The sequence below is a fragment of the Gobio gobio genome (genome assembly GCF_949357685.1).
Source record: "Gobio gobio genome assembly, chromosome: 11".
Classification (NCBI taxonomy): Eukaryota; Metazoa; Chordata; class Actinopteri; order Cypriniformes; family Gobionidae; genus Gobio; species Gobio gobio.
The window spans coordinates 11,318,756-11,344,943 of NC_137104.1; the positions used below are offsets into that span (position 1 = coordinate 11,318,756).

At 36.8% G+C, this 26,188-nt stretch overlaps 1 protein-coding gene across 1 annotated transcript in view; it reads left to right on the top strand.

Moving 5' to 3' along the window:
* The window catches only part of adgrb2 (adhesion G protein-coupled receptor B2), a 498,704-nt gene that overhangs the window by 304,442 nt on the left and 168,074 nt on the right, over positions 1–26,188 (top strand). Inside the window, 6 exon segments of the mRNA XM_079829044.1 lie at positions 2,059–2,160; positions 7,258–7,364; positions 13,546–13,740; positions 15,269–15,337; positions 25,325–25,433; positions 25,578–25,724. Coding sequence (XP_079685170.1) covers positions 2,059–2,160; positions 7,258–7,364; positions 13,546–13,740; positions 15,269–15,337; positions 25,325–25,433; positions 25,578–25,724 — 729 coding nt within the window.

Consider the following 26,188-nt stretch of genomic DNA (forward strand, 5'->3'; position numbering starts at 1 on the left):
GTATTATGTTTAGATGAAAAAGTGTAGGGTTCTTTTCTCCATCTCTTTCAACCCAGTCCTCTTCTGTATCTCACCCCTGGGCTGTTCTCCGTTCTGAAGGAGCTTTTGAATGAGTTGTTGCAGTCAGTGATCTTCACACAGTTCTCAATTTCTTAATCATTCATTCATTCATTCATTCATTCATTCACTCATTCATTCATTCATTCATTCATTCATTCATTCATCAATCATCTATCTATCTATCTATCTATCTATCTATCTATCTATCTATCTATCTATCTATCTATCTATCTATCTATCTATCTATCTATCTATCTATCTATCTATCTATCTATCTATCTATCTATCTATCTATCTATCTATCTATCTATCTATCTATCTATCTATCTATCTATCTATCTATCTATCTATCTATCATTCGTTCTAACATTCGTTCTATCATTAGTTCTATCATTCCATCCATCCAAACCACCCTTCCATCCATCCATCCATCCATCCTCCATCCATCCATCCATCCATCCATCCATCCATCCATCCATCCATCCATCCATCTGATTTCTTTCTATCTATCTATCTATCTATCTATCTATCTATCTATCTATCTATCTATCTATCTATCTATCTATCTATCTATCTATCTATCTATCTATCTATCTATCTATCTATCTATCTATCTATCTATCTATCTATCTATCTATCTATCTATCTATATATCTATCTATCTATCTATCTATCTATCTATCTATCTATCTATCTATCTATCTATCTATCTATCTATCTATCTATCTATCTATCCATCCATCCATCCATCCATCCATCCATCCATCCATCCATCCATCCATCCATCCATCCATCCATCCATCCATCCATCCATCCATCCATCCATCCATCCATCCATCCATCCATCCATCCATCCATCCATCCATCCATCCATCCATCCATCCATCCATCCATCTATCTATCTATCTATCTATCTATCTATCGTTATATCATTCCATCCATCCATACAACCCACCCAACCATCATCCATCATCCATCCATCTATCCACCCTTCCATCCATCCATCCATCCATCCATCCATCCATCCATCCATCCATCCATCCATCCATCCATCCATCCATCCATCCATCCATCTGATTTCTATCTATCTATCTATCTATCTATCTATCTATCTATCTATCTATCTATCTATCTATCTATCTATCTATCTATCTATCTATCTATCTATCTATCTATCTATCTATCTATCTATCTATCTATCTATCTATCTATCTATCTATCTATCTATCTATCTATCGTTCTATCATTCTATCATTCTATCGTTCTATCATTCTATCGTTCTATCTATCCTTTCTTCCATCCATCCATCCATCCATCCATCCATCCTCCATCCATCCATCCATCCATCCATCCATCCATCCATCTGATTTCTTTCTATCTATCTATCTATCTATCTATCTATCTATCTATCTATCTATCTATCTATCTATCTATCTATCTATCTATCTATCTATCTATCTATCTATCTATCTATCTATCTATCTATCTATCTATCTATCTATCTATCTATCTATCTATCTATCTATCTATCTATCCATCCATCCATCCATCCATCCATCCATCCATCCATCCATCCATCCATCCATCCATCCATCCATCCATCCATCCATCCATCCATCCATCCATCCATCCATCCATCCATCCATCCATCCATCCATCCATCCATCCATCCATCCATCCATCCATCCATCCATCCATCCATCCATCCATCCATCCATCCATCCATCCATCCATCCATCCATCCATCCATCCATCCATCCATCCATCCATCCATCCATCCATCCATCCATCCATCCATCCATCCATCCATCCATCCATCCATCCATCCATCCATCCATCCATCCATCCATCCATCCATCCATCCTTTCTATATAGTGCAACCAGTCAATCACCAATCAAGAATGGACTTTATATGTGGTGCCATTTCGTATACGTATCCTACAGTATAGTTTTGTTTTTGCTAGTTAACCTCTTAATTTTGATGTATACTGTGTGCAGCACCTCATGAAATATGTAAAGATGAGTACCAAGTAGCCATGACGTGGAAGAGAGCCTCAGCTGGAGAGACGGTATACAACAAGTGTCCCTCAAATGCCACTGGTACGTTGAACATTCTCTCCATTCACCTCTTGAAGTCCGTTTGAGTCATTTTCTCCAATAATAACTATTAAAATGATAGTTCCCCTAAAGAAGCTGTCTCTGTCATTATAATGCCGTTCCAAACCTGTATGACTTTTTCTTGGGTGGAACAAAATGTTTGATAATTTGAGGAACTGCTACTTACTGTAGATCAAAATGAAAGTTCATAGTTCCTATTGCTGTCCCCAAAATAACCAAATATAACCCAAAAAAAAGCATTGTAAAAGTAGTCAATTTAACCTGTACACTATACCCCAAGTGTTCTGGAGTCACACTATAGCATGTGAAGAAATGTAATTCATCAATCGCTAATAATGCCAATTTTTTTTATTAATTTAAGTCATTATTCACTGATAAGTTTCCTTTTGATCTAGTAAGTGTTGGTGTAGCTGTTCTGCTCAATCTGTGTAAGGAGCAATCCATGACCATTCTGCCCTTTAGCGGATCACCTAACCCCAGTTTGCTCAAGGACGGCCGTTCCTCAAAAAAGTTTATTGTACGTTGCTTTGGATAAAAATGTCAGCTAAGTGACAAATTAGTAGTAAATTAAAACCGCTCAAGAAAAGTTAATGATCCGAGCTTGATTAGCTTCAGAGTGTATGCCGCCGCCTACATCACAAGTACAATCTAATGTTGTTTTGGCCACAGCCAAAGACACCATATCTAATGCAATCTCTGATACATTTGTTTCTTCTCTTACCATGACATACAGCTTTATTAAAAGATTTTATGATCAGTTAAACCACATTATAAAACTCCATCAGCGATGCAATCACTCAGCTTCCAAAACCAACATCGCACAACAGGCTCGAAATAAGTTGGTTTCCACACAGTTAATCAGCATTCAGTTTTTAAACCCATTGAGATGAATTAGTGGTGTATGAGAGAAAACTTAATGAGGATGTTTAAAGCCCAATATGTGCCGCCACAGAAAGTTAATATAACAATGATATCAAGACTTTTGGTGGATTGAAATGTCAGACATTGCCTCAGAGCTTGCATTGGACCCAACAAAAACACTTTACCTTTTTTTTTTGTTTCTGCAAGGCTTTAGATTTAATGTCAGACACTGACATGTTGTTGTTTTGTACATCATTCTGCTGTGTTTTGTGAATGTTATATAACGTAACTGTCCAGCAGAAACCTCGACAATTTTGTTTTTTTTCTCCCCACAAGGTATTACTATTGGTAACCCTTTATGTCTGTCTGTGGTTTATGCAAATATTCAACCAATGGAATGTATTAAAAAGAGCTTGACTCCATTGGATCCTCAAACTGTCGGTCAAACCTCATAACTCCACTGGCCTCTATCGTGAATGAAGTGCCACACACATTTTGGACTTTCTCTGCTACACCCTTAAAAATAAAGGTGCCAGGAAGAACCAAAAAGGGGGTTTCACAGTGATGCCATAGAAGAACCATTTTTGGTTCCCCGAAGAACCGTTTTGTGAAAGGTTCTTTGAAGAACCTTTTTTTTCTAACTATTTTATGGTCTAAAGAACCTTTCTGCGCTACAAAGAACCTTTTGTGCAATGGAAAGGTTCTTTGGATATAAGGTTCTTCATGGAACCATACACCTCGCCAAATAACCATTTAAGAACCATTATTTTTAAGAGTGTAGTTTGCACTGCAAGGTTAATCAAGAATCACTATATATACACCGATCAGGCATAACATTATTTTTATACATTATAATAATAATATTACAATTGTGTTGGTCCCCCTTTTGCTTGCGAAACAGCCCTGACCCGTCGAGGCATGGAGTCCACTAGACCCCTGAAGGTGTGCTTTGGTATCTGGCACCAAGATGTTAGCAGCAGATCCTTTAAGTCCTGTAAGCTGCGAGGTTGGGCTTCCATGGATTGGACTTGTTTGCACATCCCACAGATGCTCGATTGGATTGAGATCTTGGGAATTTGGAGGCCAAGTCAAAACCTCAAACTCGTTGTTGTGCTCCTCAATCCATTCCTGAACCATTTTTACTTTGTGGCAGGGTGCATTATCCTGCTAAAAGAGGCCACCAGGGAATACCGTTTCCATGAAATGGTGTACCTGGTCTCCAACAATGTTTTGGTGGTGGTACGTGTCAAAGTAACATCCACATGGATGGCATGACCTAAGCTTTCCCAGCAGAACATTGTCAAAAGCATCCCACTGCCTCCGTCAGCTTGTCTTTTTCCCAAAGTGCATCCTGGTGCCATGTGTTCCCCAGGTAAGCACAGTGCTGGGCACCGAACGGCAATACTTTTATGGTATCGAACGAAAAACTCAGATACTATGAGTATCGAAAAAGAATTTATCTTTCGGTGCCAAATTTCGGTTCCAAAAGCCAAGCGGCTTTTATACACTTATAAAAGTGGATGCCGGGTCAGCAAAGTGCAACATATGCGATAAGTATTGCAACCAAAGGCACAAAAGGAAAACTTTCTGTGAGACGTAAGTTCACAAACAGCGCGAGTAAATCACTGTATGCGCACGCTCTCTCTCTCCCTTTCAAAATGCTCAAAAGGCTTCACATCAGCGCATCGCATCTGCACTAAAATCGAGCTGCACAATTGACACAGGATTTGCCACTTGCACAATCGAGGCAGTGTCGCATCGTCACTAAAGTTTATCATTTGCATTTATTTTTTAAGTCTTGCCTGTGTTTAAACCTCTCAGCACACACACACACATACACACACACACACAGGCCATCTCACAAAAAGCTCACGTACAAATTGCGCTGGAATGGTCAAATACACACAAATGTATGTACTACATTACTGTCTTGACGAGTATGCACGTAAACCCCGTCGTGACTCGCGAGTGAACATTTGTGCAACTGCATGTAACCGTATCCGTGTTCGCTCTTAAAGTGACAGCTGTCTAATAAACTGCTGCTGTCTCTGAGTTTTTCTTTGTCTTGTGTTGTTTGATTAACCTTTATGACACTTTATGTCACTGCTCTTGAATGACTAACGTTTGCAACCTTAAGTGAAAGGATTAATCTAATTTAATGTATTCAGGGAAGACCAATATTGATTTCTTATTAAATGTCTTTAGAATTTCTTACCTCAATACTAATGTTAGACCTACCTGAAAATTTGTCTTTAAAAACAAAAATGCACTGCATGGTCAAATATTTAGGTGAGATAATTGTATACATTTATATGACAAGAGTCACCCAAGAGGGGGATTCCCCCATTGTCAGAAATAAAATTCAGGCCCTGAATGAATGTCTGTAAAAATTCCCTATAAATAATTCTACATGATAAAAAGAAGGCTTCAAATAGATCGGTATCGGTGATCGTATCGGCAGATACTGCTTCCTGTGATCGACGATCGGCTCCAAAAATCCTGGTCTGAGCACCCTTACAAAAAGCACAACCAGTTTTATTAATAATGAGTGAGAAGTGTTACCAGAATTTGTTTTAATTAAGGTGAAAAATAAAAGTTTTGTCTTTAATTTATTTTTGTTGATGTTGAAATGAATTTTAAAACATATTGTATCGAAAAAAGTATCGTTAGGAACCGGTATCGAAACTGAGGTATCGAAATTGGCACCGGATCGAAAGATTTTGAACAATACCCAGCCCTAGGTAACGTGATTCATCAGACCAGGCCACCTTCTTCCATTGCTCTCTGGTCCAGTTCTGATGCTCACGTGTCCACTGTTGGCACTTTAGGCGGTGGACAGGGGTCAGCATGGGCACCCTGGCTGGTCTGCGGCTATGCAGCCCCATAATGCAACAAACTGCGATACACTGTGTATTCTGACACCTTTCTATCATAACCAGCATTAACTTCTTGAGCAATTTGAGCTACAGTAGCTCGTCTGTTAGATCGGACCACACGGGCCAGCCTTTGCTCCCCACGTGCATCAATGAGCCTTGGCCGCCCATGACCCTGTCGGCGGTTCACCACTGTTTCTTCCTTGGACCACTTTTGATAGATACTGACCACTGCAGACCGGGAACACCCCACAAGAGCTGCAGTTTTTGGAGATGCTCTGACCCAGTCGTCTAGCCATCACAATTTGGCCCTTGTCAAACTTGCTCAAATCCTTACGCTTGCCCGTTTTCCCTGCTTCTAACACATCAACACCTGTCATAATGTTATGCCTGGTCGGTATATATATATATATATATATATATATATATATATATATATATATATATATATATATATATATATATATATATATATATATATATATATATATATATATATATATATATATATATATATATATATATATATATATATATATATATATATATATATATATATATACAATGAAACATGCAAGTGTCTGAACATGTATAAAGCCACACATCAAATTTGGCATTGCAGTGTCTAATGACTTAAATTAGAATAAAATACAGCGACGATATTCAGTATTCTGACAAACTCAGATTGGTTCTAAGTTTCTAAACCTTCCAAGCGCAATAGGAGAGATTTTTGAGGTTATTTATGCCCTCTGAGTGCAGTGTGCAATAATTCTGATACTAGTGGAGAAAGACACCCAAGGCGCTCAGTGATTTTTACCTAATAAAAACAGAAAGACCTAATAAATGATGTCTTTGAAGTGGGAGCGCAGAGCAGAGTGTTGAATGAGGTCAACGGCGAGCTGTAATCTATATCAACTCCACATCCCGGCCAGCACGGACTGTCATGCACACTAACCCCCAAAAGAAAAAAACATTCCTGCAGAGAACGATTTGCTTGACTTTTCCAGGCTACATTTCCACGTCTGCCTGCGTTCCCATGTGATTTTCAGGCCCATTTTTATCCCAGCGTGGGTACGGGGGTGAGGCCACTGTCGAGTCTTATTGGCTCTGATCTGAATGATGCAAGTGGCAGAAACCTTAAGGAAAACTGAGTTTGCAAAACAGCATTGCAAAATGACATACTCAAAATAGACATTATCCCAGACATTATCATATGCTGCACTGCAGCGAAGTCTTTTATAAGAAGCGTGTGAACATCATAGAGTTCATGTCTGTCAAACCTTGACATGCTGTTATTGTTTGTGCCCAACAGTGATAATGATTAGGTTTTTTTTTCTCCCTGTAGGATCTGCTAGTCGTCGTTGTTTGCTGGACGCTAATGGAGTTGCTTACTGGGGTCCTCCGAGCTTCGCCCGATGTGTCTCACTCGAATATAGATATTTACATTTATCTGTGAGTATGTGGATGTGGATGACGTGCTGTGATGTCACAAGATGGGGAAGAATTAGATTATGAAAAGTAATTTGTTTATGCAATTTATTTATCACAATCTTTTACTATTTTAATAAGGAGCTTACATATAGTCACCTAACCACACCTAAATTGTGTGACGCCATCTTCTCATAAAGTAATTGAGAAGAACATTTGCGCAAGATAATAAGACTAACATCAGAGAATATATTTTGAATTGAATTTATTTGTGTTATCCAATTGGTAAATTCTTGTTTTAAGCATTAAAAATCTCTCTTTTTATTTTTAAATTATTATTATTATTATTATTATTATTATTATTATTATTATTATTATTATTATTATTATTATTATTATTATTATTATTATTATTATTATTATTATTTAGTAATAGTCAAATAATAATAATAATAATAATTATTATTATTATCATTATTATCATCATTATTATTATTATTATTATTATTATTATTATTATTATTATTATTATTATTATTATTATTATTATTATTATTATTATTATTATTAATTATTATTATTAATTATTATTATAAAGAGTGACATGAAGAAACAAATTAATAATAATAATAATAATAATAATAATGATGATGATGATGATGATGATGATGATGATGATGATGATGATGATGATGATGATGATGATGATGATGATGATGATAATTATTATTATTATTATTATTATTATTATTATTATTATTATTATTATTATTATTATTATTATTATCATCGTTGTTCTCATTGTTTTTGTTATTATTCTTTTAAAAATGAATGAATAAATAAAGAATAATAATAATAATAATAATAATAATAATAATAATAATAATAATAATAATAATAATAATAATAATAATATGTTATTATGTATTATTATTATTATTATTATTATTATTATTATTATTATTATTATTATTATTATTATTATTATTATTATTATTATTGTTGTTGTTATTATCTCTAATTAAATACTGTATTATTTGTTTATAATTGCTGACTAATTCAATTGTTCAGTTTTATTTAATAACACCAATCTTCTATAGTCAGTGCCTGAATTTTGTAGCTTAGTAGATATGGATGAGAAGCTGAATATTAAGTATTACAAATTTTACTACACCTAATTGTAGCTGTGCATCATTGGATACATATCAGAAGCGAGGAGACATTTATTCGCATTTTGTCTGGTGGTCAGAAAAACAAAAGATTGGAGTGTATTTAAAAGGCCATGTGTGCAGGAGAGAACATTGCCTCTGTCACTTTCCACAAATGATAATAACTGCAATGAGCACTCAGCAAAACATTAAAACGAGTCAATTCCAGTGCTGGATCATCACTCATTTTAACACACAGCAAGTGAAATGAAAACCACTGCTTGGAGATGCTTCCTTTGAACTCATCTCTACCGTAAATGCTTAAAAGCTTAAAAAGAAACAATACTAGCTCCCAGCTTCCATATTGATTTTATACTTTCTATCGTCTTGTTTTAGACCTCTGGGTTTTGATGATTGATTACTTTCTAACAGATTTGACAGTCTGCCTTGATGCGCTCTGTCTAATTCCTCAGCCACGACCTTTGACTTTGAGTTCATAATGCCGAGTGGGTTTTAATTCTACGTCTCGACCGAGGCATGATGTGACGGGGGTGATTGCGCTGTTAACCTGTCCACTAACCCCTCATTATAATCAGACAATGCTTAATTAGCTTTGATTGCCATTGTCTGCCACGTCCTGCACTCACAGTACCGTCATTAGACAGTCAACACTTTGTCTGCTGACGTTCAACCGCAAACATGAACTCTGCTGGTTAATTCACTGAGGGAGAAGTTGTTTTCACTTTGTTATGCTCACAGCTTGGTTGACTGTAGATGGGAAGTAGATTAAGGCGGCTGTCGATACCTTCAAACTGCTTTCGCTTTGCTCCAGACCTGGATCGATGTTGCTTCAGCTTCAAAGCCAACATATACTTCTGCACTTCCTTTTCTGGCTTACCTTTAAGTCAACGTGCTTATTTATTCTCTTTTTAACTTAGTAAGTTTGTTTTAAGTGTATAAATTGAAAGCAGTGTTGTTTTATTAATATTTTGAATTAGCTTTTATTTGTATTTTTTTCCGTGTTCATTTTAGTAGATTTTTTAGTTGGATTTACTTAACTTTATTATGTCAACAGGTTCCACGTAACTGGGTTATGTTGAATTTAATTAACATTGTTTATTTCAGTAAACTTTTTTTTTTTTTTTTTACATAAGGTTAGTTCAATGCCATTTAGTTAAATCAAGTTAACATTCTTAATTTTGTCCAAAACTATTAAGTTAAATTGTTCTAAAATGAATATCAAACAAAAACCAAAACAAGTAATCCAGTTTAATTGATTATTTTTATTTAGCGAAATACAATTTTTCAACATTCAATACAAAAATTAACATTCAAATGTAGGGCTGTGAATCTTTGGGTAGGAAGCGAATTGATTCGATTCACGATTCATAGGTTTTCGATTCGATTAAAGAACGATTTTTGACAATTCAGAACGATTCGAGACGATTCACATTAAAATTCCATGCGATTCGATTAATTCACTAATTCGATTATGCATTATTACTATTAAAAAACTTCCCCTAATGTATCTTAGTCAGTGTGTGAATTACACAGAGGCCTTCAGAGGTCAGAGTGGGCAAAAAAAACGGTAACACTTTAGAATAAGGTTCATTAGTTAACATTAGTTAACTACGTTAATTAACATGAACTAATAATGAACTGCACTTAAAAAGCATTTGTTTTATCTTTGTTAAATTTAACATTTATTAATGCATTATTAAAATCTTGTTAACATTAGTTAATGCACTGTGAACTAACATGAACAGCTGTATTTTTATTAAATAATGTTAACAAAGATTAACTAATGCGGAACAGAGGTGTTGCAAAATAAAACATAATACCAGGTTAGTTGGTTAAGTCATGCTAACTAATGCTTTAACTAATGTTAACTTATACATCCTTATTGTAAAGTGTTACCAAAACAAAACACTTTTGTCCATTGTTAATGTTAGTTCATATTACTTTATTGTTTTATTATTATTACACACTTTACTTCCTATATAAAATGGCATTTGTAGAAATTTACATAAGCCAGAATTTAAAAAAGCTTTAAAAGTATTGTTAGTTAATGCTAACTATTGTGTAGGATAGTGTTAATGGCTACACAACCTTATTAAAATGTTCCTGGCATTAAACATGCAATGCTTCCATGGAGAGACTCTTATATCATTCACTTTTTCAACTAATCCTAAACTAACTTTTCTTCACAGAATAGAAAGAAAAGCCCTCTTTGTTCTCTTTATACGGAACATTGTCCTTATGATGATTCTGAAAGAAAACGTGCCGGTTTCTACTGTTGCTAACGCAACTTTAATGGCATAAACCACGCGCTCTTATTTCAGTGTTGGCAATGTAGTTACTTTAGCAGCTTCCTTCGTATATTCAGTTAAACGACATTAAGTTACATTTCATGTATCATTCATCAGAACTGTGCGTATGCATTTTAGACACTTACAAATGTGTTTGCTTCGTCCATGCGATAAATGTGCATCCTTAAATAAGCTGGGTTTTACTTCAACTGCTCAAGTAGGCCTAAACGTAAGTATTTTATTTTATATAAAATAACGATGGCGTTCCCACGCAATGAAAGCGTTTTATTTCAACAGTAGTGACCGCGGTGACTTGGCGGTTGACAATGGCTTGCTGTTTTACTCGGGACTATTCCTGTCTCGATAGAAATCAAACGTGAGCTGCTAAAACATGTGTCAATGAGAGCTACGGATGGAGCGCGAGTTACACCCCTATTCAAATGTTATCTAACAAGAAAACCTTTTACAAAATCTTATTGGCTAGCCAGAAGATGGTTTTGTTACATCCATGGCATGCCCAAAGTAGTTGTTTTGTCAACTTTAATTGTTATAAGCAGGTCCTCACCCCAAGCACATGCTCTATACTTCACCACAATGGCAACCTCCAAAAAACACTAACATACCAGAATAAAAATAAAAGAACATTAAACATAAAAAAATCTCCCAATCTTGATCTACAATAACATTTTATTTCAACATTTACTCTCCGCATCCAGTAATGTGCAAAGCATGATGGGAAGGGGAAATCCTGTCCCTGGTTTCTATAATGCAGTTTTAAAACAACTAAAATCAATACTCTCAACTCAAATGGATTAAGTGTTTGAAAATAATTTTGTTGGGTTAACTTAATTTACTCAATTTAGTAAATTGAACAAACATCAAATGTTAATTTAAATGAAACGTGTTCTTTCAAAATGAAAATATGTTTCAAAAACTGTTTCAAGTCAGTTTAACACAATGCAATTTTGTTTGAATGAGAAACCTAATACAATGGTGTTAAATGACAATTATTTTTTCAAATAAACTAAACAGAGTATCGGGAAAAAAAATGAGCTTGTCAAGTGCTTTTGATTTTATTTGCTATTAGTTTTGTTTTTCAGTTTTAGTTTTTGTTTATTTCCAGTTGATCATTTCAGTGCTTTAACTTAAACTTATTTAAGTTTTCTGCCAGAGCAACATTTCTAATATTCACTTAGTTTGTGTTTCAACTATTTATATTTTATTTCAGCTTTATTTCAATTAACTGATTTAAAAAAATGGTTTTAATTGTGCTTTTCTGCATGCTTGTTCATATATATAAATGAGATAACGATACTGAGTGAATGCTCTCCACATATAGTATACGTTCATAAAATACTTTCACTTCAAACCCACTAAATCCCAGCCTCAGAAAAAGGCATTCAGAAGTACTGGTACTTAGGTAGAAACCTATACATAGGAGCCTGACAAAAATGTTTATTTTAAAGAAAAACGTCACACAGACATACATATATATATATATATATATATATATATATATATATATATATATATATATATATATATATATATATATATATATATATATATATAATTTAGGGGTGTAACGGTTCGTGTATTCGTACCGAACGGTTCACGGGGTGAGTTCCAAATGGAATCAGTATTCCCTATTTGATCATCCCTATGTGAGCAGGACACACGTGTACCGTATGTAGCAGTTTGGAATACACTTGGCAAAGGGAGCGGCGTAAATTCCTCATTTTCTTCAGCTGGGATGTTCCGGTGACAACGCAGCACAGTGTCCGTCAGCAGATCAGGGTTGCCAGATATTCACAACAAAACCCGCCCAATCGCTACTCAAAACTAGCCCAAAACAAGCCCAGTCTCATTTCAGTGGGGTTTTTTTGGTAAAAATCTCTTATGGGGGGTAAAATATATGTCTTTTTGGCAGGGTTTCCTGCTGAAATACGCATTCCCGGTGCTAAATATCACACAATTGGGGTCGCTTCAACCTGCGGACATGTATGAACTTGGCAACACTGCAGCAGATGTCGCAGTTTTATCTGCATCATTTTCTTTTTTTTAGCCTAACTGTTGCAAATAAAAATAAACATTTTTTATTTTAAAATGTTTATAAAAATATGCTTTGTAATACTGTATATAAAAAGTAATATAACTCTTAAAAATATGAATTGTATATTTATTTATGCCGGCGCTGCGTTGTCACGGGAACATCCCAGCTGAAGATAATGAGGAAATTACGCCGCTCCCTTTGCCAAGTGCATTCCAAACTGCTACATACGGCACACGCGTGTCCTGCTCATATAGGGATGATCAAATAGGGAATACTGATTCCATTTGGAACTCACCCCATGAACCGTTCGGTACGAATACGCGAACCGTTACACCCCTAATATATATATATATATATATATATATATATATATATATATATATATATATATATATATATATATATATATATATATATATATATATATATATATATATATGTGTGTGTACAATACCCATTTATTAGCATATTTAAATGAACACAATTCCTCAGAATATCCCCTAAAGTCAGTGGAGAAAATGCGTAAAAACGTTCATTTTGGTCTGTTGGTTTAATTTGATATCTTGACTTGAGTTTATCTCTCTCTCTGTGCTTATTTATAAACCCAGGGTGTAACTTCACGCTCATGTGGTTATTATCGAGGTTTATTTATCAGTGTCTGTGCATAAAACCATGTTTTTTTTCTTCCCTTATAGTTGCGAGAACATCTTGCGAAGGGTCAGAGGACCCTGGCAGGGGAGGGCATGTCTCAGATCGTGAGGAGTCTCCTGGAGTTAATGTCCCGTAAGAATTATTACAGCGGCGACCTCTTATTCTCCGTGGAGATTCTCCGAAATGTGACGGACACCTTCAAGCGAGCAACCTACATCCCAGCTCCTGACGACGTGCAGGTGTGTATTTGCCTGTGGGTGTGTGTAAAGTTATAAATGGGGATATGACAAAAACTGTGATTGGGCAATAATTCTTTTGAAGTTTTACAGAATTATAATAAGCTTTTTAAGCTCATTTGCAGTTGGTTTAAATATAGGAAAGGTACATATACTTCATGCAGGCCTAATCCGAGGCTATATAATGGCATGTATAATATTATAAAACATTTTGATCAATGCTTGACATGTCAACTGCATAATTACATTTCAGTCATGACAACTCCTCGGGTTAGTTTATAAAACATTTAATCAATATAAATTGAATGTAGGTTTGATCGTGGCTGACAAGATCTGTTACGCTGCTGCAGAGCAAGTGCGACTTGCTTCTCCTAAATATTCAAAACATAAATTTAAGAGAGAGGGAGGAGACCCCCGCAGCAGATCTAGGCAGGTGGTGCTGGGGAGATGGAGGGCTCGAATAATAATTTGCATAGCGCGTAGAGTTAGTTTTGTGGTTATAAAGGGAAGTAGTAATGAATACGTGAAATCGATTGACTGTGGAAGTTGCATTGAAACAACCAGTCAGAACATTTATTACCTGATGTTTAATTACAAAATGTTAGAACGCAAACACCATATAAAACACAAAAAAATGTAAATAATACACAGTAAACACAGTAAATAATATATAAATGGTATAAATTTAGATACATTATAGATAGATGAAGCAATTTTTTTTTTTCAAAGAATATGTCTAGAATTTGAATAAATTTTTTCTTACCCCATTGACATTATTTATTCTAATTGTAAGCATAAATATAACCTATTTTAATGAGAATTTAGCATAAAACAAGAAAAATGTTTTGAAAAAAATATATATCTATTAAAAAAATAAAAAATATTTATCTGAAAGCATTTTACACACTTTTAGTAAAGGTGTCTTGTTTCAATTTTTTAACCCTTTCCCCGCCATTGATGGAAATTTCCGTCATTTATGAGACAATGCTTCCATTGATGGAAATCAATCACAGTGTTTTCACGGTTATATGGTAGGGTGCGCTATTACACATCTTCTGGAAGAGTACATAATCTCCAGATCAAAACACAGGCGAAAAAGAAGCAGAAACAGGCGATAGCAATACGATCATCAAGATTAAACAGCATATAAATCAAAACTGCCTAATGTTACTGAATGAAATGTTGACCCAGAACAAGGTGGTGGACTCGATCTACTCCATATATGTTTTGATCATCATTCTGAATCCGATCTGGATGTAGTCTTTGATGAAAAACGTGATTTTCTCAGCTTTTTACTGAGAAAACAGTTTTGTGAAAATAATTTTTTTTAAAGCGTGTTGGCTGCCAACTTTTAAAAAAAAATCGCTGGTGGGGAAAGAGTTAAGATATATATTTTATGTTTTTATATATTTATTATTTTTACTGGAAATAAGCCAAAAATACTGAATAAATAACATAGAAACATCAAAGCCCATTTCTCAATTTTTCTTCACTCTTTCATCACACAATTTTCATCTTCATTCTTTTTCAGAAATTCTTCCAGATTGTCAGCTTAATGTTGGACATTGAAAACCTTGAGAAGTGGGAAGATGCTCACCAGGTAACATGTCCGTCCTCGGCCCTTGCAATACACCTGCAAATATCCGACCGAAGAACTCAAACTTTTCATATCTGTGTGCCGTGGGTTTTAATTTCCCCTCAGACAGAGCTGTGTCATCAAAGCAAGGTCTGATCCCACAGATTAACAACAAATGTGATCAGACTGGCTTTGGATGTAATAGAAACCGACTGTGAAGTGTGTTGGGAAAGGGATGTGCTGTTATAGCTGCCTCTTTGCATTACACCGCTCCATTAGACGCTATTTGACTTTAGATGCTGTGCAGATCGGTCTACGGTGTCCTCGATGTCAAGCCAGGACACTTGCATGGTACTAAACTTTCCTTAACTCAACTATCCATGAAGCCATATTTTTTTCTAATTCCCTGAGGCCTGAACTAACTACAGGAGATCATATTCTGAATCACTCAAGAACATTTCCTTTTCTGCTGATGTCAAATAACTTCTGGTTATTCTTTACAATCCAGATTTAGTGCGGATCATGTCAGAAATACCAAATACATCCATTCTTGTTTCAGTCTTTATGTGTGGAACAGCAGAAGCTGCTTAACTAATAGTATTATTTTATGTGCCAATTTGTAGTTGTGCTTGCTTAGGCGAGCATATAATTATTGCTTATATTTTGAGGTAGGGATTTGAACAAACCCCTCACATGTAATTGTTTGTTTGTGCTGTGTTCATGTTTGATTCATTAAGTCATATGAATTACTACAAGTAAGCCATTTGTACAACTCTGACATATGGGGACAGAGGAAAAAGTTTGGGCACAGCAATTTGATTTGTCTTTTTCAAAATATTTTACTTCTAAAATGTGACATATTTGATAGTTATTCATGAAAGGGGCATGTGAAATGGCTTTTGGCTTGATCTTGTGACATATAAAGGTCTTTGTACCAATAAAACATCCTGCAAATTTCATAGCTTAAAACTAGGGATGCACCGGTTGACCGGCCAAAAAACGGAACCGGACGTTTTTTGCTTCTAGCGCGCGATCAGCAACCGGCCGGTTTTCTTTGTATTTTTCTGCCGATTTTTTCGGAAGTGCACCCGCGTGCACATATACGCCTATATTGCAATCATTCGCGAACATGTCACTTGTGTGTTACAAACGGAAACTGGAGAACTGAGGGAAGAGACGAGATACGCTGAAGGCAATGAAGAGCCGATTTCCTGTGCGAGCTGAAGTTGCGCGAGCTTACCTCTCCGCCCTGCACAAGCGTAGATAGTGAGCGTTTGTTCAGCTCAGCTTCTCACGTGTTGGATCGGATGAGAACGAAACAGACTAACTTGTGACAAAGCCGAAATACTTCTTTTTGTAGCCTAAATAAGAACATGCATGCACTTTTGAAATGAAATGCTATCAGTTCTGTAGCCTATAGGATGATCATTTTTATTTGGTAACACTTTAGAATAATGGTCATTAGTTAACATTAGTTAACTACATTAGTTAACATTAACTAATAATGAACTGCACTTATAAAGCGTTTATTAATCTTTTTTAATGTTAATTTCAACATTTACTAATGCATTATTAAAATCTTGTTAACATTAGTTCATACACTGTGAACTAACATGAACAAACCATGAACAGCTGGATTTTTATTAACTAACGTTAACAAAGATGAACAAATACAGTAACAAATGTACTGCTCATGGTTAGTTCATGTTAGTTAATACATTAACTAATGTTAACAAATGACCATTATTCTAAAGTGTTACCTTTTATTTTACCTTAAAATTACATTGACTTAATTTGATTTAAAAAGCACCTGCTGTAGCATCTTAGTTTTTTTCATTGCACTAAACATTATTTGATTTAACATTTTGGAACAATTATATACTTTGGTTTTATTTAATTTCACTGGTAAAGACTTTTTTGTTGTTGAAGTTGTTGCCTTTAATTTCACCTTTCAGCATTTCCAATTCAATTTCCTGTTAATTTCAGATTGTAGACTTGTTTTCATTAGGCAAAAGCCAATTTAGCCTGTTAAATACCAAATAAACATCTTGTTCATGTATACTTTCATTCTTTTATTGTGTTAAAAAATAAAAACAAAAATCGGAAATCGGTATCGGAATCGGACAGTTTTCTTGAAAAAAATCGGTATCAGAATCAGCCATGTAAAATCATGATCGGTGCATCACTACTTAAAACGTCCTTTATTATAAACAATGCATTTATTTAATCAAGCTCCAAAAACAGCTCGTTTCGATATTGCGGGATCTGTGATGTCACAAGGGCAACTACATTTGCATATGCCTGCCTTCAAAGCAAGACATCGACAAACCATTATACATCATCGCACTGGCATTCAGTCACTTAACGGCTGACATTTGCCTAGACTGGATGTGAGCATTGCAACGCGTCAAAAGCAAATAGAACCCATTATAATCACTGTCGCTGTCTACACTGGATATACAGATGTTTGTTCAGTTTCTGGTGTACTCCACGCACTTGAGTCTGTCAACAACAGGGTAAATGGAAGAGTAAAGAACGTTCTCTTTGTCCTTTTTAAATAGCTTGTTTGCGTCAACAGAAGTATCCCAGTGTCAGAAAAAAGTGGATGGTTTACTTTAATTGGGTCCCAGATCGCGTTGCTGAATTTAATGTTTGTTCGGAGCATTTTATTCATGCACTACACGGTTGAGTACATAGTGCATAAGTACATAGTGTATAAGTGTGTCATTTGGGACACAGCTTAAGTATATGATTTCATAATGCTTCCCCTGTAAATTATTGTTTTTATATGGATAATGTTTTTAAAAGTTGAAGTTGGAGTTGATACTGTTTCCAATGCAGTGACATTGGTCAATCTTAACAGTGGTCGTTTACTGACAAGCCTTAAGTGAGCCACCTCTTAAAAAACGATACTTTCAGCCAGAGGGTCAGAATGAGGGTTACAAATAATTGTTTTTCTGCTTATGTATACATATGACAAAGGTGTCCTTGAGCAAGGCACCTAACCTCCAATTGCTCCCTGGGCGTCACAGCAAAATGGCTGCTCACTGCTCCAGATGTGTGTGTCCACAGTTTATAGTGTGGGTGTTCACTATTCACTACTCCTACTGTGTGTGCACTAATGTGGATAGTTGAAATGGACAAATTCCGAGTATGGGTTACCATACTTGGCCTTTACATGTCACTTTCACAATCCTTGTCATGACTCCTTTAAATCATGTGACTTGTTGAGGAGAGGTGTGCTATTTCTTTTCAAAGTGATAAGATGAAAAATCTCATAGGCTGTTCAAAAACCATTCAAAATTTTGGGGCCAGTAAGATTTTTTTTTAAATAAATGAATACATTTATTCAGCAGGGACAGATTAAATTGATCAGAAAGTGGCATAGAAGACATTTATAATGCAAAAGATTTTTATTTCAAATAAATGCTGTTCGTTAGAACTTTCCAATAATCAAAAAATCATGGAAAAAAGAAGTATCATGGTTTCCACAAAAATATAATGTAGCACTTTTTTTTTTCTTTTCGTTATTGATAATAATGAGAAATGTTTCTTGAGCACCAAATCCACATTTCTGAGGGATCATGTAACACTGAAGATTGGAGTAATGATACTGAAAATTTAGTTTCGCCATCACGGGAATAAATTACATTTTAAAATATAAGTTCAAATAGAAAACATTAAAATTGTACTGCATTTTACTGCATGCTTATAAGAGACTTATTTCAAAAGCATTGAAAAATCTTAGAAAATGCATAGTAACACCCAGTCAACCATCCATACCACACACAATACAATACTGTACCATTCTATATACTGTTCTCCCACAAGGTACCCCACAGCGATAACAATGCACTGTAGCCACTAATGTCACTTCTGATGAAAACATATTAGTTTGTTCAAATGTATTTGTAGTTCTTTTTTTAATTATAGACATGGGATATGTGGGTGTAATGGTGACTAATGGTCACACACCGAGCAAAGTCTGTGCTGCACATGCTCGCAACTCTAGTGAACGTTTATGTTTGTGTATGTATGTGGGCGCCAGGTGCTTAGCTCAGCGTGACTGAGCCAGATTTTGGTGTTAAAGCACAGTTGAGCAGGCAAATCTTTGACACACCTCCTGCTCTTCTTGCTCGGTAAATAATCATCTTCTCCTGTGAGCCTGCTGGAGTGTTCACCATGTCCTCTCAATGTGCATTCTGTCCGCCAGAATCTTAAAGGGGAAGTGTGTATTTTATATGTTAAAATACGTTCGGCAACAGTTTATTTTAAGTTGACGTAGTTACACGCAACTACTTACAATAATAATAATAACAACAGTAAATGATGCATAATTCGAAGTAACTAACCCTAAACCAAACCCTAACCATAACCATAAGTACATGTAGTTTATTAATAATACTTGGTACTTATTTGAGTAATTCCGATGTAACTACTTCACCTTAAAATAAAGTGTTACCATTTTTTTTCAGGCTTCTTTGATGAAGTTTCAAAACAGTGTTTATTTGATATTGAACTATTATGTAATCTTATAAATGTCTTTACTGTCACTTTTGATCAATTTAATGCATGTATAAAAGTATTAATGCTGTATAAAAGTATTAATTTCTGTCCAAAGAAAAAACGAAATCTTTACTGAACCAAACATTTGAACGGTAGTATATATCTAGAGCTGTGTTCGAAATAGCCCCTATACCCTCATTCACTATTATAGTCATTTACTATAATCCACTGGAAGTGAATGAAATCAAGGGAGAGAATTCGGACACTGAGTGCGTCGGAAGGGCTGCCGCTTTTGAATAGTTTGTGCTTGCTGTTTAATAATCTTTTGAAACTTTGCAAACTAGCAGCTCCTGTAGTAATGAAAAGATTTATCTTGAACTATATGTCATGGAAACTTGCATAAACCTTATTAAACTATTTAATAATCAATCAAAAATGAATTTATACCTGTATGTATACGGGTGGTTGCAGGCAGGCAGACGAAGACTAGGAATGAAGTTCAACATCAGGTTTTAATAATAATACTCTTTAGACAGGCAGGCGCAACACACACTAAACATAACAGAGATCAGACAACTGTGTTGAGGATGGTGACTGCTGATATAGGGGCTGCGTCCGAAACCTGGAAAATGCTACCTCCGGAGGCAGGAAGGCACCAAGGCACGTTCGAATCTAATGTTAGCTTCACTTCCTGTCTCCTGAGATACCTTCATCTGTTTGATTTTTGAAGGCAACATATTTGTATCCTTCACTGCCTTTGATATCCCACAATCCTGTGCTTTCCATTCTGTGAAAGTTTAGCTGGAAAAAAAGATGGCATCCGAAAGTTGCGTTTGCTGGTCAGTTTGTGTGTAAATGTACGTTTTTTACCAATATGTTGTACACCTGATGTAATTTCTAGCGAGAAGTTACTAATGTAGTAATTCAATATTTGTTTAGTTTTCACCAAAGCTCTCTCTATTTAGCTGTAGATCATTAAACGGTTACACTGCCAAAGAAGTCTGTCCGAAATTAGTTTTGTGAGGGGCCTTCATGCACAAACACTGCCTCACAAGCCATTGTCTGATAAGGCAGCGAGGCAACTAGTCAGCTGCCTAGGGTTTTCGGACGCAGCCAGGGAGTGCTGATGAGTGATAACGAGGGTGATGACTTGCAGGTGCAGGAGATGAATGGGTGCAGGTGGTGAGCTGGAGGGATTCTGGGAAGTGTTGTGTTGAGTGTGACTGAGCTGGTGACTGTGGCAATGCGCCCCTTCTGAAAAGGTGCAACCTCGTGCCGTGATGAAGAGGATGAGGGAGGCAGTTTTGGAAGAGGACGAAGAGGTGGCAAAGTGATGAACACAGGATGTGGCGGTTGATGGGAGGATGGCGATCCCATGGTGGAGATTGTCCGCAGGCGCAGACCCAGAGCTTCCCAGTGCCGACAGGCCATGGCAGAGACGAAGGAGGGAGAAACCGAGATGTTGCTGGCTTGGCTGACAACATCTGGGAGACGACTGACGGAGACAGAGCCGGTGGGTCCATAGGTACAGACCGAGGGTTGAGGGAGCAGAGCGACGTCGCTGGTGCAGGAGACCCAGGCTATGTTGCGGCGACGAGTGTCGTAGGTGGAGCCAGAGTACCCAAGGACAGAGGCGATGCCGACAGGAAGGAGGAACCTGATGCTGCTGAAGGTGTGGAGGGATGGAGCGCAGCGGATGGCCCGTAAGTGGAAATGGTGTGACGACTGACCAAGGGGGAGCCGGTGGGACGAGTGAACCTGGAAGAGCTACTAGGCTGAGGGTCCCTGGCGGAGCTGAAGATGGGAGGAGCCAAGACGAGCCGACAGGTTGGCGGGCCGAAGGGATCCTAGGCTGGAGGCAGAGCCCAGAGCTCTGTGGTGCTGGTAATGAAAAGAGCAGTAATTCCAAACAGACTGATGAATCATGGTTCTTAGAATTCTCCTTGGATGATAAATATGATTCAGATACTGGGTGGGATAGGGTGGGAGTCGACAAATCCCTGTCGAAGTCTCCAGTTTTCTGTCTCTGTTCCCTCAGCCGCTGGTGTCACGGGCTCACTCCCCTGGTCAGATCTACGCTGGGGCACTTCTTCCGGTGCGATGGCAAGCTCTGTCCTCTTATCCCCGTGCTCTGGCTCGCTCATCGCGGTGGGTGGTGCCACTCGGTCTGCGGGGTGCTCATGTGACTTCTCCATGATCGCTGGTGGTGAAACAGGCTCTGGGTCTGGCAGTGCTCTGGATCGGGGCACGACGCTCTCCAGACACCTGATGACGGTCTCTTTCCAGTTCAGTCCTGTGGTATCTGGGAGGATAGGATGGTGGAAGGTTGCCCCGATCCAGAACAAGGTCTTCAGGGTCTTTTTGTCGAGCGTGCTGGTGATGGCAAGGCAAAAAAAAATATTCTTTAATACATGAAAAAAGGTTTTGGCTTTCCTGAGCCAGGACAATAATTCTGACCCTTTCATCCATGTTGGGTGGTCTGCTCTTCTGTCAGGGGTGGTTGCAGGCAGACAGATGAAGACTAGGAATGAAGTTCAACAACAGGTTTTAATAATAATACTCTTTAGACAGGCAATGCCAACATACACTAAACATAATGGAGATCGGACAAATGTGGTGAGGATGGTGACTGCTGATATAGGGAGTGCTGATGAGTGTTAATGAGGGTGATGACTTGCAGGTGCATTCTGGGAAGTGTAGTGTTGAGGGTGACTGAGCTGGTGACTGTGACAGTGTGATATTAAGCTGTACCATATTAGACCAGCAGTTTGTAAAATGGATGGATGGATGGATGATTCAGCTGTGGGCACCGTCTTCTGGCGAGACACTGGAATTTATTCGACACAACTATTCTCAGGCCATTGAGTGTACATCAGTAGTACGATCGTCATTACGGTGCATTATGTGATTGAATGAGTGCACTCGATAAAGTCCATTGCGGTATCGGACACCACTACAAATGGCTTTCGCCTCAAATAGTGCCCTATTTAAGGGTATAGAGGGCAGTTTCAGAAACAGCCCAAAATTGATTGGATGGTGAAAAGTGTGAGTTTGCTAAAAGCACTTGGTTAGTATTACCCAATAGCCTGTGCTGAATAAGTGTTGACAGCTGAAGTTTGCAAATCTTTTGTTTCTTTCGAATAAAACATATTGATTAATCAATCACAGTAAGAGCAGGAACATGCAGGAAGGGACTCCAAAGTAGGAATATTTGCCTTGTTAAAGAGTAAAGTATGTGCAAAGTTTCTGTTTTATCAAAGCATTTTTTTTGTACCAATACTCTTTCAGTTTTCTTTTACAGTGAGGTTCTGAGAACAATAGCATTATTTTTACATAAACGTGACACCTGTTCATGGCCACACATCACAGCCTCACTGTTTTTTCAATTTATCTGTTAGTGAATGTATTTATCTGTGTGCCACACCATCTGGACACTTACAAGTTGAACAAACAACAAGAGCTATTAATAGCAGATCAATCTTGAGCTAACATACTGTATAAATATAAATCCAAGATTTGAACAGTTGAGTTTCAAGACATGAAGTACATACAACCATTGTATTCTTTACTTGGAGTAAGCACCATGGTACATTTCAAAGTACTGCGGTATTTCCACCTGACAGTTTTGGGAAAGGGTTAATGGTAATTCTATGTTTTTGTATGTATACCTTGATAAGACCATGACCAAAAACGTATTGAACTTATAAATATGACTGTGGTATACACTGTAAAAATACAGTGTACAAATAGTTTAAACTTAAAAAAGTAAGTGTCCGTGCTGCCTTAAGATTTTAAGTTTAGTCAACTTGAAATGTGAAGTTGCATTAGGGTGACAACTTGGATATTTGAGTTGACTAAACTTAAAGATTTGAGGCAGCACAAACACATACACTTTTACTCTTGAATTAACATGTTGTTTTGCACATGATACCAGATAAATAAATGTTTTGTACTTTTGTCAAGATAATATGGTAAATCAGTCAAATATATGCATAGTTATACATATATTTCCACAGAAGGCACACTACCAATTGGAATGACCAAACTCAGAGACTTCCAAGATGTTCAGTGAATTAGCATATTTTCCCCAGACTAAAGAAATTAGGTTGTTTGTGAAATATACCAGAATCCTGCTTGGGAAAGAATGATATCAGTTCTCCTCCTATTCATTTTTTGAAACCAACAACAAGCACAAATCTGCTTTGTCTCTCATCCGGATGCATATAGAATCGCCATCTGCCACATATTAGAAAACGTTTAATTGGGGATAAATTCAAAACAAATGCAAACCAAAGTGTATCAATACTATAAATGGAGTCCCCTATGGCACTGAGTAATACTATATTCCGTAGACAATCACGAATGCCTTCATTTCCACACACGAGAGGAAGAGCAAAATTCCAATTAGATTGAGGAATGGGCTCCATGTTCTCGTGAACTTCACTGTGAAATGTGCATGAGGCATGCTGTTTTCTGGAACAAAGGCCTAGTGAATTAAAACCCGCTGCCAATTTATAAACATGACAGAGTGGAGAGCTGGGGAATGATGGCATACTGAGCTTCATCTGACTTGTGGATGCTTATTTTCCATCATCGTTTCACGGCTGCTTCATAAACTCTCACGATCTGGCTGTAAAAATTGCACTGAAAATGAAAAGTATTTGAAGGTAGAATTTTCTAAGTAACAAACCGTTTTTTACTGTTGACAGGTATTAGCTAAAGTGTAGTCTTTTACAGCAAACCTTTTATGATCATTTAGTGGTGTTTGTCTAGGAATTATGAGCGTTATTATGTACACCTTTCAAAATGTTTGGGATGGAAAGAAATGTTTAATGGTTTTGAAAAAAAGTCTCAGTAAAAACTGTAATATTGTGAAATATCATTACAATTTAAAATAACTGTTTTGTATTTTCATATATTTTATATGTAATGTATTCCTTTGATGCAAAGCTGAAATTACTCGAGTCTTAAATGTCACGTGATCCTTCAGAAATCATTCTGATATGCTGATTTGCTGCTCAAGAACAGTTTTTTTTATTATTTGTGTGTACAAAGTAAACAAAAAATAACAGCATTTATTTGAAATAGAAATCTTTTGTAGCAATTAAAAGTATTTACTGCCACTTTTGATCAATTTAATACTTTCACAAACAGGGCTTCGATTAAGTCAGGATTAGGCCTTGTTCAAATAAGATTTAATAGCTTTTATAAACATGCCTTAGAGGAAGAAGAAAAACATAACTGGTGTGCATCTTGAGACAAAAAAATTTCACTGACATATTTTAGGATATGCCAGTGCAAGCTGCATTCAGTTAAAACAACTCAAAATTCATTTCCTGGGACTAGATTTAAGCTTTGTCTGTGAAACCCAGGGCTAAAGTATTAATTTAAAAAAGTCTTACTGACCCCGAACTTTTGAACAGTAGTATGTTTCAGAGATTATACCCAAAATTCCTAATTTCTTGTTTGTATGTGTATTTTTGTGATTGTGTGACCTCCTTCCAGGTCTCTCCGGGTTCTGTGTTACTGATGCGAGTTGTGGAAGACTTCATTCATCTAATTGGAGAGGCTCAGAAGCCGTTCCAGAGCTTTCTGGTTGTCACCAACAACCTCAGTGAGTTCCCATGGCATCTACGCAGTAGTGCCATAAATAAAGGTCATGTTGTCCTGTAGTGAACATCTCTTAAAAGTGCATCCGTGAAGCGTTTAATATTTGAACTTTCAAGGCTGTTAATTTGTCTTTCTCTGGTCCTGTCAGTAATCACCATCCAGCGAGAGCCGGTTTCGGCTGTTTCCAGTGACATCAACTTCCCCATGAAGGGGAGGAGAGGGATGAAAGACTGGGCACGTTCTGCAGACGACAAACTCTTCATCCCCAAAGAAGTCTTTACCTTGTCCTCCGATGGTGAGTAATGCAAGATATGGTGTGTTAGTGTGTGAACTCTGACATGTTGAGCCATTGTGCTCTTGTGGGTATAGTGCAAGTTTGATTCCGGTGATAGAAGTCATATTATGCTAGCCTGGATGCCAGCCGAACAACATTTTAACTCGGGCAGTTCGGTCTGGACTTGATCCGTAGAGAAGTAATTATGCCCAAACAGAAACTGTTCGGACCAATGAAATAGTCAGGGCGGGCTTTAGACGATGATGGACAGATGATAAACAGTAACGTACTCATCCACGTCATCAACGGCGCTTGGGTTGAATTTGTTCTAATCCTAAATGGAGAACTTGTTCGTATATGCATTCACCTTCACTATTTCTTTCAGAAATGATAATCGTGTTGGTAAGTACTCTGTGTATCGTTAAATAATTTTTTTACAACACCGGCAAAGATCGTTTACACTCATCTTTTTCTTCTAGCGTCAC